This window comes from Micrasema longulum, unplaced genomic scaffold (assembly GCF_059751315.1).
Source record: "Micrasema longulum isolate JH-2025_06_02 unplaced genomic scaffold, ASM5975131v1 h1tg002054l, whole genome shotgun sequence".
Lineage (NCBI taxonomy): Eukaryota > Metazoa > Arthropoda > Insecta > Trichoptera > Brachycentridae > Micrasema > Micrasema longulum.
This window is the reverse complement of record NW_028279221.1, coordinates 15759-30855: the sequence shown is the minus strand read 5'-3', so window position 1 is coordinate 30855 and position 15097 is coordinate 15759. Positions and strand designations below refer to the sequence as shown.

General features: G+C 33.7%; 1 protein-coding gene across 1 annotated transcript; it reads left to right on the top strand.

The window, feature by feature from the left end:
* The first annotated feature begins 452 nt into the window (after positions 1–452).
* On the top strand, positions 453–14373 carry LOC148273174 (vesicular integral-membrane protein VIP36). Its single transcript, XM_088239060.1, has 6 exons — positions 453–663; positions 759–874; positions 4136–4333; positions 8222–8384; positions 12396–12562; positions 13169–14373. The coding sequence occupies exons 1-6, from the start codon at positions 537–539 to the stop codon at positions 13382–13384; spliced, it is 987 nt and encodes a 328-aa protein (XP_088095186.1). The 5' UTR covers positions 453–536; the 3' UTR covers positions 13385–14373.
* Positions 14374–15097: the final 724 nt, after the last annotated feature.

The following is a 15097-nucleotide window of genomic DNA, read 5'->3' as shown; positions in this document are numbered from 1 at the left end:
AAAAAATCTTAATTTCATTAAATTTACATAAGCGTACAATTTGAAATAAGCGCACCTAAGATAAATGCGCACATTGGCCAATGAAATGCCTTTTAATAATTAATTCTCGCAAGATTGTAAATAGCATAGTTTTCTGTATTAAAGTCGTTTAATGACAAATAGAGTTATTTTTTATTTTATACTTGGGTATTGAGGAAATTATATTGTTTATTGATTGCGGCGACTTAGAATTAATTTAACAAAATATAGAAAATCTTTCTATTTTGCTTATAAATAAGCAATAATGTAACAATAATTATATAAATTTGTTTAGTATACCGTCATCTGTTAACCAGTAGGTGAACTTCTTTAATGCAGATCTCTGCATTACCATTACTCAATCTGCTTTACCAATAGACGCGAAGTTATGTTTTGATCGAATTAAATTAAATTGGCTAAACTGATTTTCAAACTCTTCTGATGCCTTCTTGCATTCCAGAAATTTGTAAAATTATCTAAAGGACGTGTGTTTTGTAATTAGTGGTCTAGCTGTCAAAATGTTCAATTTTAGTAAAAACGTTATTAAATATATCACTTTAGTAGTATCCATTATCGGAATTGAAGCGCAATGGAATACGAAGGACTATCAAAAACGAGAACATTCTCTTATAAAACCGTATCAAGGTAAGGTTATGTGTTTTCTGATTACAAGGTGTAATTTAGGCTTTTTTTGTCAAGTGTTTTTTTATCTGCTAATATACGATTTCGCCTGTTTAAAGGTACTGGGTTAACTATCCCATTTTGGGATCTAGTTGGAAGCACAATGGTGACTCCCAAACAAGTTAGATTAACGCCAGATGAGCAGTCAAAAAGCGGCGCAATTTGGAATTCAGTGGTAAGTCATTATTCATAGATATTTCCTTGTAAACATCATTAGCAACTTTACCATGAACGATAGACTAGCTTTTACTTCAAGATCAACGCTTGTTTCTTTGATTTTTTACGTAAAAAATGTATTAAATATTTTCCAAATTTTTTTTACTCCAACAAATTCAGCATTCATTTTTTGATGGATTGAAGGTTATTTCTTGTAAATTCTTTGCGTTTTATTTTTTTTAAATCTATTTATTTATGTAAAAATATTTAAAGTAAAGTGACCTGTTCTGAGATAGCTAAATAAATAATTTGTTTAGAAATAAGTCATTTATTTGACGTTATTGTTAGTACAATATCGACTAGAATAATGATATTTTTATTTGCTCAAATTATCAGTATTATCTTATGACTGACAATTTTCGATAGTTGAGTAGCGTGTTTAGGAGTTAATGGGGGATTCACATCTTGGTTTACGATCTCAAAAAGTGTGAAACAGGGATGTGTAATGTCACCATGGTTGTTTAATCTATATATAAACAACTGTATGAAAGAGATAAAATGTATGGGTATTGGAGCAAAAATTTGTAATTTTTCAGTAAGCTGCTTGTTGTATGCTGAGGATGCAGTTCTGTTAGCAAGCAGCAACGAGGATTTGCAACAAATAGTATCTGGAATGTATGATGTATGCCTGGAGAGCGAATTGGCGATGAACGAAAGTAAGTCAGAAGTGATGGTATTCGAAAGGGGAAGTGAGGTTACTGACTGCGTAATAAATGTAAACAACGAATGTCTCGGACAAGTAGAAGAATTTGTGAATCTGGGAACCATGTTTTCAAGAGATGGAAGGAGAGTGAATGCGGGCAGCAAAATGAATGGCGCGCTAAGCACAGTAATTGCTAATAAAAATATGTCAATCGAAGCTAAACTGGCAGTGCACAGCGGAGTTTTAGTCCCAACACTTATATATGGAAGCGAAACATGGAACTGGCAGAGGAAGGATGAAAGCCGAGTGATCGCGGTTGAAATGCAATCTCTTCGACGAATGTGTGGGAAATCAATGTATGACAGGGTTACGAATGATGAAATCAGGCGAGAGTGTAAATCTGAGTCACGTATAATTGATAAGATTAAGGAAAGGCCCTTTGGAGCTCAATCACAGATGGCTATCGACATGCTAAAAAACGTGCTAAGTATTTGAGCGATCACCACGAACAATCATGAACACGCTGAAGTTATCGCGGTCGCGTTGCAAAACGAAATTCAACTTCGGTCAGTTCAAGAGGATTGGTTGAATCTCGCACACGCCTTCTTTCAATTTTTCTCGAGTGCCGTATTGCATTTAGCCGGCGGTCGGCAAGCCAAATGTTAAGAAAAGCAGTCGCCATAGTAATTGTTTGTAACTTGAAAACGAAATAACAAACCGGCACGAGATTACACGCGTGTTGACTTTTTTGATTTGACGTTTGACCACGGACTACGGATACGGAACTTATCTATGGCGTTTTGCAACGCGACCGCGATAAGTTCAGCGTGTTCATGATTGTTCGTGGTGATCGCTCAAATACTTAGCACGTTTTTTAGCATGTCGATAGCCATCTGTGATTGAGCTCCTGGGATGGTTTTTGTTATGTAGAATGAATAGACGACGAAAAAATGGTAAAATAAGGATATACAGCGAAAATGAATGGTAATGCGAGACGAGGACGACCAAGGAAGACGTGGCATGATAAATCAAAATCTTAAGTCTGGTCATGTCAAAAGCAGACAGAACTGAAGGGCGTCTATGACAAGATACTCTCTGCCTTTATGACTCCGCAGTCTATTGCGCTTATTCACTGAATTACAAACAAACATTTCTTTACATTTTTTTTTTACATTTTTTTTTTTGCACCACAACAGGCCAGGAGGCCTAATTACAGTGGTGAATTACATCACAGAGCACCCAGGCTTGAGAAAAATCACAGTTTTAATTTTTTGTGTTCTCACCGGGAATCGAACCCGGAACCTTCCGTGCGTGAGTCAAGCGTCTTGACCACTACACCACGGAGGCCGCCACAAACCATCACGCCTTCTCTCCGTAAGGGTAGGCAGAGAGGATAGAACGCCACAACACTCTATCTTTGCATACAGATCTCGCTTCCTCTACATTCATACATCTTCTCATGCACGCGCACCGATTATTCCGACTTTTGACATGTCCATCTTTAAGTATTTGTTGGATTTGGTCATGCCATGTCTTTCTCGGTCTTCCTCTATTTCTGCATCCATCAACATTCGCATTGTAAATATTCTCAGCCGTTCTCTCGCTGTCCATTCGTTCTACATGTCCAAACCAGCGCAGAGCTCCTTTCTTGATTTTGTCGATAATGCTTGTCTCAGCCTTACATAATGTACGGATCTCAACATTTGTGCATCTATCGTACATAGTTTTACCACACATTCGCCTGAGAGATCGCATTTCGACAGCATTCAGCCTACTTTCATCCCTGTTTTTCCAAGTCCATACTTCGCTCCCATACATCAGGGACGGGACCAGGACTCCCTTGTGAACTTATTATTGTATTATTTCTTAAGAGTCATTTATATTTGCCAATGGTTATGCCTGTTGGAAGAGCTATCTTTATGTTGAACAATATTACTTTGGACATTGATATTTTTCATGTCTCTAAGGGAGTTTTCGTTACAAGATTCTCTTACTTTTTTAACATATTATTCTCTGGATATTATGTATAATTATGTGTTATTTTTAAATATAACTAATTTTACCTTATTATTTTAATTATTCCTATATGTATGAATTAAGATATTCCATTTTGTAATGTACATATATATGAATAAACAAAATTAAAAAATTGAAAATTATATGTTAGGTATTATGACTGATAATATTTCTTTTTGCATATTGTATCTCTTTCAACATATTTTTTAAATGTACCTACACTTAAGATAATATTTAGTTTTATATAAATTATTCTTACTCTGTGTAATATTCACCAGTCTGAAGATACCCATTAAAGGGTGAAAGCGCTAACTGGTCAAACAAATGAGTGGAAGTGTACCAAGTATTTTCAAATTATTAACTTATAAGGTACTACATCTATAATCAATTTATTGAATATATTGTAAACATTAATTTATTGGCTATATTTTGTTATATCGACAGACCGCGCATGACAAATACAATATTTAATGTCGTGAAAACTATATAACCGGTCGTGGTATTATATTTTAAGCAATACATTTTTAAATGGTTAAATTATGTTTGTAATTCTGTTTTCAGCCATGCATGTCTAGGAACTGGGAGGTGCAGATACAATTTAAAGTCCACGGCAAAGGGAAAGACCTTTTCGGGGATGGTATGGCAGTGTGGTACGCGAGAGATAGAATGCAAGTGGGACCGGTGTTTGGCAATGTGGATTTCTTCGTTGGACTGGCCATCATCCTAGACACCTACAGTAACCACAATGGAAAACACAATGTAAGATCATCATTCTCTCCCTTCCGGTGATAATAATAATAATAATAATGTTTGGATAATTTATATAGCGTCATTTTTGTGAAAATCACCTCAAGGGCGCTGTACAATAAATAAATATCCCAACACGTCTTGCAGCTACGGAGCGCATGGACGGTTGGGATTCTAGTTCCTCGTCTCCAATTATGATATATATGAGCTAGATAACAGAACGTCTTGCAGCTACAGAGCGCATGGACAATAAGAAATCTAGCCCCTATTTACATTTTTTTAATTTTTTTTTTTATTTGACAATGAAGTTTAGAGTTTAAGTGATATTTTAAAAAACGAAATAAAAAGCAAATTTATAAAATTAGAATTTAGATAACAAGTCTTGCAGCTACTGAGTGCATGGACGGTTGAAATTCTAGACCCCATTTTCTAAATTTAGATATTTGATAGTTGATAACATTTACATAATATGATAGCTAACATCACAAAAAGTCTTGCAGCTTCAAAACGCATCGACAAATGGAATTTCAACAACATAAGAATGATTTTAAAAAGTTAATAATAAAAAATTATTTTAAGAAACGCAATAATAATACATTGAGCAAAGAACTAGTAAGTATGGCAATTAAGTGAACATGTAACAGCACAAAAAGTAAAATATAAAAAAGTAAACAAAGATAGCATTCCTTAACTTATTATTAAGGTTAAGAAGACAATAGACGATACCCAAACTAAAACTCGTCCCTATTTTATTTTGGTATGCAGTAAACAGGATCTATTGTATTTTTCCTAGTAAATAGCTGTAAAAACACTTGGTTCACATTTGGCTGTTCCCTGGGAGATGATAGTAGAAACGCATCTGTTTGCGTAGTGTAGAGTGTAGGTACCAAGGAATATATCCGCTTCTTTTTAATTTTGTTTGTTATTACTATACGCACGTTTCCCGCCTAAAATTTCTACTTGTTATTATTTCACTTTGATTAAGATGTCAGATAAACTTGTGTATTACTTTTGATATTCGAGTAATTTTACGTGATACAGGAAAAAAGGTATCATTTGTATTTTTAAATGAACATAAATAGGTAGCACTATATCATACAGAAATTGTTTTATAATAAAAAGTTAAATTTCGTCACTTGATCTTCACAAATCTAGTACACATTGCATCTAATAACTTTAATATCTCCACAAATATAATAAATGATAGGTTGAGATTTTCGGTATTCCTTCGTTATACATTTACGTAGCGGTAAAAATGTTATTTTTACTAACAAATTAATGCTTATTGGGAACATAAAAAGCGTTGTGTCAAAAATCGGAGATATCACCAATACAATAGAAAGTTTACCAATGTGTCGCATCTTGCGTTCATAGTAAAAGAGTAATCCTAATATATAACTGTCTTGCACACTCTTAACGTCTCACTCTCGATAATACCGGTATATTTGGGAGCGAGAGAGCCAATTTTTATGCGTCACTTGCACGAACAGCAAAGTTTCTTGTACTCCTAGACGCCGGTCAGGTTGCGTTAGATGCGTCAGTAGCTGCCCGGCTTTCGTTGGGGGCGGTTCCTTTGCACGCACTGAGAGCATGAGTTAATGTTTTTTTTACATGTTTTTAGCAATTAGATTAAAAATATCATCACTTTTGACTTCAACTAACATACAATGCAGTTACATTGTTTTATATTTTACACAGTTAAACTTAACTCTAATGGACCAGTGAAGTTTCCATATTATATAATAATTATATGTAAGGTTATTAATTAAAGTACAAAAAAGAGAAGGAAAATAAACATAAATAGAAGTTACAATATTTGAGTTTGTCTAAATGCTCATAGACAAAATGCCTTGACTTCCATATTCCCTTATTTAAGGTATTCTCCATCCCTGTTGTAATTTGTTAATCTTAATGACCCCCGAGGGGGTGAAATCCAGTCTTTTATTTATGAACATTTGGACAAACTCAAATATTGTAATGAAACCAACTGGTCCAAGAAGATTGTTTTCAGACGTTACCTAGTATGTGAAATAATTCAGTCAGATGAATCTCTTCACAACAATAAAGGTTTCAGCTCTTTAACTTCACTAAAATCAACAGATGGAAGAATTGAAGAAATATGGATGTTCAAACATAGGCAAAATGGTGAATGTTACACAGTGTGTAAAGTGGCCATTAAACCAGCCAATGACAGGTCATAAGCCCTGTAAATGCCTTGACTTCCATATTCCCTTATTTAAGGTATTCTCCATCCCTGTTGTAATTTGTTGATAAATAGAGGTTGTTTAAAAATTAAAAGTTAAGAATTAAAATAAAGAATGAAAAACATGCTTAGATGTAAAAATAAAATAAAATAATATCATTTTTTTAAAAAGGAAAAACATATATATACACATACATATTTTAAGGGATTAAAAGAAACAATGAGAGGAATCTTTAAAGAAACTTTAAATAAGAAAACAAATTTATGTCAAACTATAAGTAATTGAAGTAATTGCCGATGAATATTACACTTTTACGATTTAAAATCTCTCATTTTCTGCATGTGTAGTGCCTACACAGCACCGTAACGCGCGGATGTTTTTAGGACAGTAAGGGAAAGGTTCAATTTTCACACATTTCCTAGATTTTACAATGCCATCAATTATAAGACACAATTCTCATTTTTCAAGAGACCAAAAAATACCACTTCAATGGAAAAAAATCATACAATCATAGTAATAAACCACAAGCCACAGATATACTGTGTAACTCAGTAATAACAGCCTCGGCCAATTCGTAGTAAAAATCAAATGGAGAAAAGTCCACCTCGTGGGGTAGTGGTTGTGGTTGAGGTCCTGGGCTCGATTCCTGCGAGGATCAACACTAAATATTCATTTATAAGGTGGTTTTACACTGCAATATTTCACTGTCCCTGGATTGGCACCTGAAGTGTAAGACTGATCACCTTACCGTCCTGTAACACATGATCGATATACAGTGCGTGTATTTTTCCAATGCAGTGCCCGGTGCACCACCAGATGCGGATTTGGGTTTATATATATCTATAGTTGGATAATTTATATAGCGCCATTTTTGTGAAAATCACCTCAAGGGCGCTGTACAATTAATAAATATCCCAGTACGTCTTGCAGCTACAGAGCGCATGGACGGTTGGGATTCTAGTTCCTCGTTTTCAATTAAGATCAATAAAAAATTATAACAGATAGGAGCTAGATTACAGGACGTCTTGCAGCTACAGAGCGCATAGACAGTTAGAAATTTAGCCCCCATTTACACATTTTAAAAATTGACAAATAAATTTAGTGTATTAATGATACTAAAAAAATAAATAAAAATAATATGAATAATAAAAATGAGTAAGATTACAACACGTCTTGCAGCTACTAAGCGCATAGACGATTGGAATTCTAGACCCCATTTATAAAATTTAGGTATTTTTAAGTTGGTATATAAAAGCTAGATAACCAATCATTGTGCAGCTACAAAGCGCATAGACGATTGGAATTCTAGACCCCATTTATAAAATTTAGGTATTTTTAAGTTGGTATATAAAAGCTAGATAACCAATCATCGTGCAGCTACAAAGCGCATGGACGAGTGGAATTCTAGCAAAGTTAGAATGATGTCAATAAATTTATAAAAAATAGAGCATAGTAGTAAGTTTGTCAAGTGTTCATGCCAAGAACTAAGCAATAAAAAACTAAATAAATAAAGCACTGTATCAACTCCATGGTTAACAAAGGGAGATAGATGTCCGAAGAGAATCTTTTGTAGACAGTAGGTAGATATCGTCACCATGTGGTCCACTAGGCTGCTGGAGAATTTCTGGAAACGCACGTGTGTAGACTGGGGGATTATGCCTATTAATAAAATTAATATGTTTGTTTAATATTTCAGCACCAACACCCATACATTTCTGCGATGGTGAACAATGGAACTCTTCACTATGACCATGATAGGGACGGTACTCATACTCAGCTGGCTGGCTGCGAAGCCAGATTCCGTAATTTGGACCAAGATACACATTTATCTGTTAAGTACGAGAATGATGTTCTTACTGGTAAGTATTTTAAAGTGCTTTCGTTTTTTTTTAAACATTGGTAAAATCAATGTAGTGACTTGACCGATGCGTTAACAATAATATTTCCCAGAATAATTCATCATTATTTTAACAATGTTTTGAGTATGTCCAAATGTTTGCAGACAGGCTGGATTTTCTCCCTTGAGAGTATTTAGATCTAAATTTGTTGCAACAGAGAGGGAATACATTTTTGAGAGGGTCTAGGCATTTACAGGGCTTATGACCTGTCATTTGCTGGTTTAAGTGGCCACTTTACACACTGTCTAACACTCACCATTCTGCCTATGTTTAAACATCTACATTTCCTCAACTCTTCCATCTGTTGCCTTTTTTCCATGTGCAAATGACACACTGATCAAACAAATAATAATTGCACAAAAAGCTTCAATAAAAATTATCTTAAGAGTCCCAATCAGAACTAGCTTCCTCGGTATATTCGAAAATCTTAAATTTATGTAAAAACTCTGTTACTATACGCACGTAAAAATTATTCTCCACCTTCCGTTACAAATACAAGAGTTACTAGATACTCCACCCTGATGCTGCAAAAAATAAATAAATAATACAACCTTCGGTCAAAGAGGATTGGCCTACTACTCGGTTAAAGTATACAATCTACTTCCATTATCCATTAGGACAATTAGTAAGTACTCTCAATATAAAATTGCTATTAAGAAATGGATAGTGGAGGTGGGTTGCGCACAGATCGATGAGTGGATCAAGCCAAATAGGTAAAATGTGTGTACTGTTTATGAAATTTGTTCTATTGGTCTGTATAAATTGGTTATGTTTGTTATGATTATTTTAGTTTATATTGTTTATTATGTTAATGATAATTAGGTTGATTAGATTAATTACGTATTTTTATTATTATTATTATGTTAACTTTGTTAAATAACTAATTTAAGGCATGTTTCACATTTTGTAAAATGTTTCCCTCGGCACGGGACACCCCAGTAAGGGAACATTATTCTGTATAAAAAAATAGAATACAAACAATGTAAAAGTATAAATAATAAAAGAAAAAAAAAAACTGAAACCTTTATCATACGGGTGAGATTTTTCCGGCTGAACCAATTCACAGGCAACGCCTGTTAATACATTAGGCAAAGTTTGATGACATTATCCGCGATTCTAATATCCAAATTCCGCTGTCTTGTTTTTCCTTTCACTAATTTTTGTATACCAGTTATGACAAAACCATGTTATTTGTTTTCTAGAAATTAATCATTTAGTTTATTGTGATTAACGTCATTTACTTATTTTTAAAAAAAGGGTACAATAAAACTCCAAATACGGGATTAGTGAGTGCCAGACGTTATACGGATATGCAGAAATCGGATAGTTTGATTAACCATGAAATTAAAGCAATGTTTTGAAAGATTGTGCAAAATTTACTCCAAAATCGCTTTTTTATTGCTTTCAAAATAATATAGCCAATTGGAATCACATTAAAAACTTACCTAAACATGTAACATCAAAGCTAATTGCTTTGACGAAGAATTTTGTTTCCTTTACTTTTCTTACAGATATTTGGCAATCTGGATGGCTGAAGTTCGGATAAACGGAGTTCTTCTGCAATTAAAATGTGATTTAAATTTCAGTGACTTCAATAAATAAGTTATTATTATTACATCACATTTTATTACATATTTTATTCGTATGATATATTCCCAATCAGCAAAATTGCTGGTACGAGGGGATATTATATATAATAACACAATAGTTTAAATAAAAAAATTCAATTAAATAACATCACATATCACTCGTCACACGGGCTGTGAGAACTGTTATTATTTAGGTGTTTTTTAAGTATGTACATGTTGTGTATATTTTTTAGATCATTAGAAAGTGAATTGTAAAAATTTATTTAAGTTCAATGGTTTATTTCAAAAGTCCAGTTCAAAGTTCAATTTATACATTTTCGGGAAACTTCAGCATCATCAGTGGCACTACAGCCCGTTGTGGGCCCTGGCCTCCTCCAGAATCTGTCTCCATTCCTCCCTGCACCCCGCGGCTCTTCTCCAGTTCGTCAGGCCAATTGCTCTAATGTCACTTTCCACATTATCCAGCCATCTTCTGGTCGTTCCGGTCTTCAATAAAAAATAGTACATAACAAAATATTAAAACAAGATATGCAATGAGCATAAACTTTGGGGTACCTCTAAGTAGAACTGCCTTTTTTCAGAGGCATTTTGCAGTATTGGGCCCTAGGTTTTTTAACATGTTGGACCCTGACATAAAGGCGTCCGTCAGTTACGATGTTTATAAGAAGAAGGTGAGCAAGTGGATAAGGGGTAGACCTTTTTATATCCTGTAATTATTTACATGACTAAAAATTGTGTTGCTTTTAATTGCCAAATATCTCCTTATTGTTTTTATGTATATTTTATTTTTACTTTTTATGTTTATTCATTTACATATGTTTTATTTTTCTTTTTAATACTAGTATTTTCACGTATCTTTAATTTTCCAATCATAAATGGTATATTCTGTAATTTATTTTTGTTCTTCAATTTTTAATTATTAACTATATATTTTCAAATTTATATTTATGCTTCAATTTTTATTATTATCAGTATGTTTTCCAATTTATATTTTTGTTTAATTTCTTTATTACTAATGATATATTTTATAATGTGTATTTATGCTTCAATTTTTATTGTTATCGGTATGTTTTCTAATTTATAATAATTACGTCTCATTTCTTTACTATTAATGGCTAATTTATTTTTATGATTCAATTTGTATGTTTTCTAATTTATATTTATATTGATTTTTTCTAATGTTATTATTATTCTTTAAATTTATTAAGCATCATTTAATGAAATAAAATAAAAAAACACATGTAAAAAAGAAAGTCCTTCCTAAACACTGGAATTTCCTAGCTAGTCGGGACCTGAAACAAAGAAACTCTGTACATTTTAAAACTGTGAAATACATACATAAATAAATAAAATAAATCTTAATTTTGGTCTGCCTCTGCTGGTCTGCCTTCCGGAGTGGTATAAAGAAAAAAATTTAGGGTACGGTTATCATTCATTCTGTGCACATGGCCCGACCATTGTAATCTTATTTTTATGAATTGTGCAATGTTGGGTTCGCCGTACAGTGCTTCTAATTCATGATTAAACCGTCTCCCCCACACTCCGTTTTGGTTGACATCACCAAATATCTTCCTTAATATTTTTCTTTCAAATACTAATACCATGTTTTCATCTCTTTTGGTCATAACCCAGCATTCGGCACAATATGCAATGACCGGTCTTGGGAGAGCTTTGTAAATAATGGTCTTAGTTATTTTAGTGAGCAATTGGGATCCCAGATGTTTAAACAAGCCATAATAACATATATTTGCTGCTGATAGCCGTGCTCTAATCTCGGTACTATAATTGTTATCTTTAGTCATTTCAGTACATAAATCTTTAAAGGAGTTGACATTGTCTATGTGGTGTGACCCAAGGTCAATTGCCTGTTGTTCGTAATTTATTTGTGACTTTCTTGCTAACATATGTTTAGTCTTAGATGTATTTATTTTAAGACCCATGTCACTTGCAGCCATCTCTAGCTTTAAGAAATCATCTCTTAATCCCGGGATAGTTCTGGAGATTAAGTCTAGGTCATCTGCATAGGCCTGTTGTTTCTACTCCTGCATCTCGTATGGATTTTATAAGAGCAATATTAAACAACAGGCATGCCAGTGCATCACCTTGCCTTAGACCGTTGAACGTCTGGAATGGATCTGATTTGCTGTTTTGTACCTTCACCGAGCATTATATTTTAGACATTGTCATCTTTGTAAATCGATTTATCTTTTTAGGAATCCCCAATTAAACCATTGCCTCGTACAGCTTCGACCTCTTGATACCTCGAGAAACTTCACCCTACAGTTAAATGCTCTTTTTTTTTACCGCATTTTTATATCCGATTTTCCATAGCACTGAACTCGCTCATTTGTCGGAATTAAAATTTTTAAACATTTGATTACAGTGTCGACAGATTTTGAAGGTAAAAACTCGTGGAAAGAATGCTTCGCAGTTCAAGGAGTGTTCCTGCCTACCGGCTATTACTTAGGGGTGTCGGCCACTACAGGAGACTTGAGTGACAACCACGATATATTGTCTATCAAGATGTATGAATTGGAAGAGCCTCATGATGTAAGTTATTGTTAGGTAGCAATTTTTTCAATAAGACAAGTACAGGATTTTACCCACTAGGGAGTATTTGTATACATCCTACTGAATTGCATATCTGCAGTTCATCAGTAGGTGCAGTACATAAAATTTAAATCTTATACAATTTTTAACCTATCTCTAAGAATAGAACAGAAAAGTTTTATGGCTGAAGGTACGATGTCACACTCGGCTGTCAATGTCGAGTGCTTCAGGGCACTTAAGATAAAGTTAACTGGTTTCACTCGACTTTTGTCGCATGTGTGGTTCAAGAATGCTGTCACTCGTCAATTTACGGAAGTCGCATATGATTTGAAAGATGAATGAAGCCAGCTTAAAGCCCTGGAATATCAATATTAAATTATTGTTCATTACATCGTTAATTTATTTAGTTAAAAAATATGTAGGTTTTGTTACGATGATTTACTACCACTCTCAGACAATAGATGCACCTGTGTACGCACATTTGATGCAACGTGGTTTTCATCGCCAGAACCTTCCGCATATCTCGCCGCACTATCTATCAATGAATTAATTTGAAATATTCCTTTTATATGTATGACATTTTTTTTTTTTTTTTTAATATTCCAGGTTCTCAACCAAGGTGACAGATCTCATATTCTCCCATCGGCGACTCTCTTCGAGCCTCCAAGAGACCACGTTGAAGACACGAAGCCATCTTCCATGTCCGGTTTCCAAATATTCCTTCTGTTGCTTGTGGGATCCATAGCGTTAATAGCGTGCGTAGTCATCGGAATTATATTTTATCAAAAGCACCAGGAGAAAACGAGAAAAAGATTTTACTAAAAAAAGAAAACAAAGAGTTGCAGCTGAGAAAACAAACGAAGGAAAGGGTATTCCAATTTTAAAACGAGTGAATTTTTAAATTTGAAAATTATTCACTGATCCAGAACAAAATTATCTCAATTTATTGTATCGCTCGTATTTTGCTAAAATCCATTGATTAATATGTAAATCGTCTATCGTCAGGCTTACTTGTAAAACTCGTGAATCCTCAACTTACTTTTTTTCAGGGGAGAGTAAAACCCTCAATAATAATTCTCTTGGGATCCCTTAAGCTCTATTGCATAGATATAATAATCATAGAATGGTTTTCTCCATATGGGTGACTATTAGGTTATTACTCTAAGGTAAAAACAGTTTTTACTTCAGTAGTTAATAATATTGATGTTTTTTGTTGATATTTCTTGATAAACTCCATAGTTAATGATTATCATAAAATTATAAATAAACTTATCAATGAAACTTCTTGGTTTAGTTTTACTTTTTATTATTTTGACCAACGAGCGCTTTCGCCTAAGTAGGCATCTTCAAGACTGGTGAATTGTTTACAACATTTACAGTTTTTATACTATTCTTAACATATTTTGGAGATTTCAGTAGCTAAGTTTTTTTTCTATAATAAAAATAAAATGTAACTCTTTACGTATATAGAAGTTTTACACACATATAGATTATTTGACGTCCTAACTGAAATTGCCAAAATATTATTGTTGACCATTTGTGGATTTACGAGTTTTACAAGTTAGGGTGATGACATATTTTTTTATGATTGAAATGAAATGTTTTAAGTGTGTAGAGGTTTTTTTTGTATGATTTGGATTTATGTATTTTTTTGTCATTACATTAGGCCTTACTTGAAAAATATCATCATCATTGTATGCGCCTAGTGGTGCATAGGGCCCTGCATGTGTCCTCCGATTGGCGCATATCTTTTATTTTTTGTTACATGAAGGTTAGATGATCGGGCTTACGGTTAGAGTGCGAAAGAAAAATTGCCGATAAAAATACCACATAAAAAAAGATTTCATGTCAGGAATCGAACCCGAAATCTTTGTAGTCAAATGGGATGATGACAATAAGAAGAACACAATGTGGTTTTTTTACCGTCATCATCCCCCTCTCCATGCCCAGTGGTGAATTGGACACAGAATCAGTAAACCAGATGTGTATTTCGATCATCTGTTGGATGAAGGTGAGCTGATCATTCTTACCTTGAATTTAACCCTCGACCTCATGATTAGTAGCCACTGCACAACGAGGCGAACTTACCTCTACTCGATTTCCTTATTCAGGATTTTTACCTTGATTTTTACATCGCATTGAAAACATTAGGATTCTGGTTCTATTTCACATGCAGAACTGTATTCGTCATTCCCCTGGACACTAGGTTTTTTTATACTATCAAGTATCATTCTTTAAAAATATTTTTAAAAATGAACCCTAAAATTCTTTGAAAATCCATTTTCATTTATTTTGTTTTTCAATGTAATGCTTTTCTTCATCAACAATCAAATTGTGACCCTATGGTAGTGTCACGGACTAGTCGATCAGTCCAAGGTTGAAACCCTGCTCTACCACAACTTGATTCCCATTTTCCGGCTAATTTCCAACTGACTGGAAATGGCCCAGAAATCTAAACATTTACGTAAATCATAAGAGTGTTATTTTTATTTTTTGTATGTAGAGCAATATTTTTCAAATTATTGCTTTTGATTT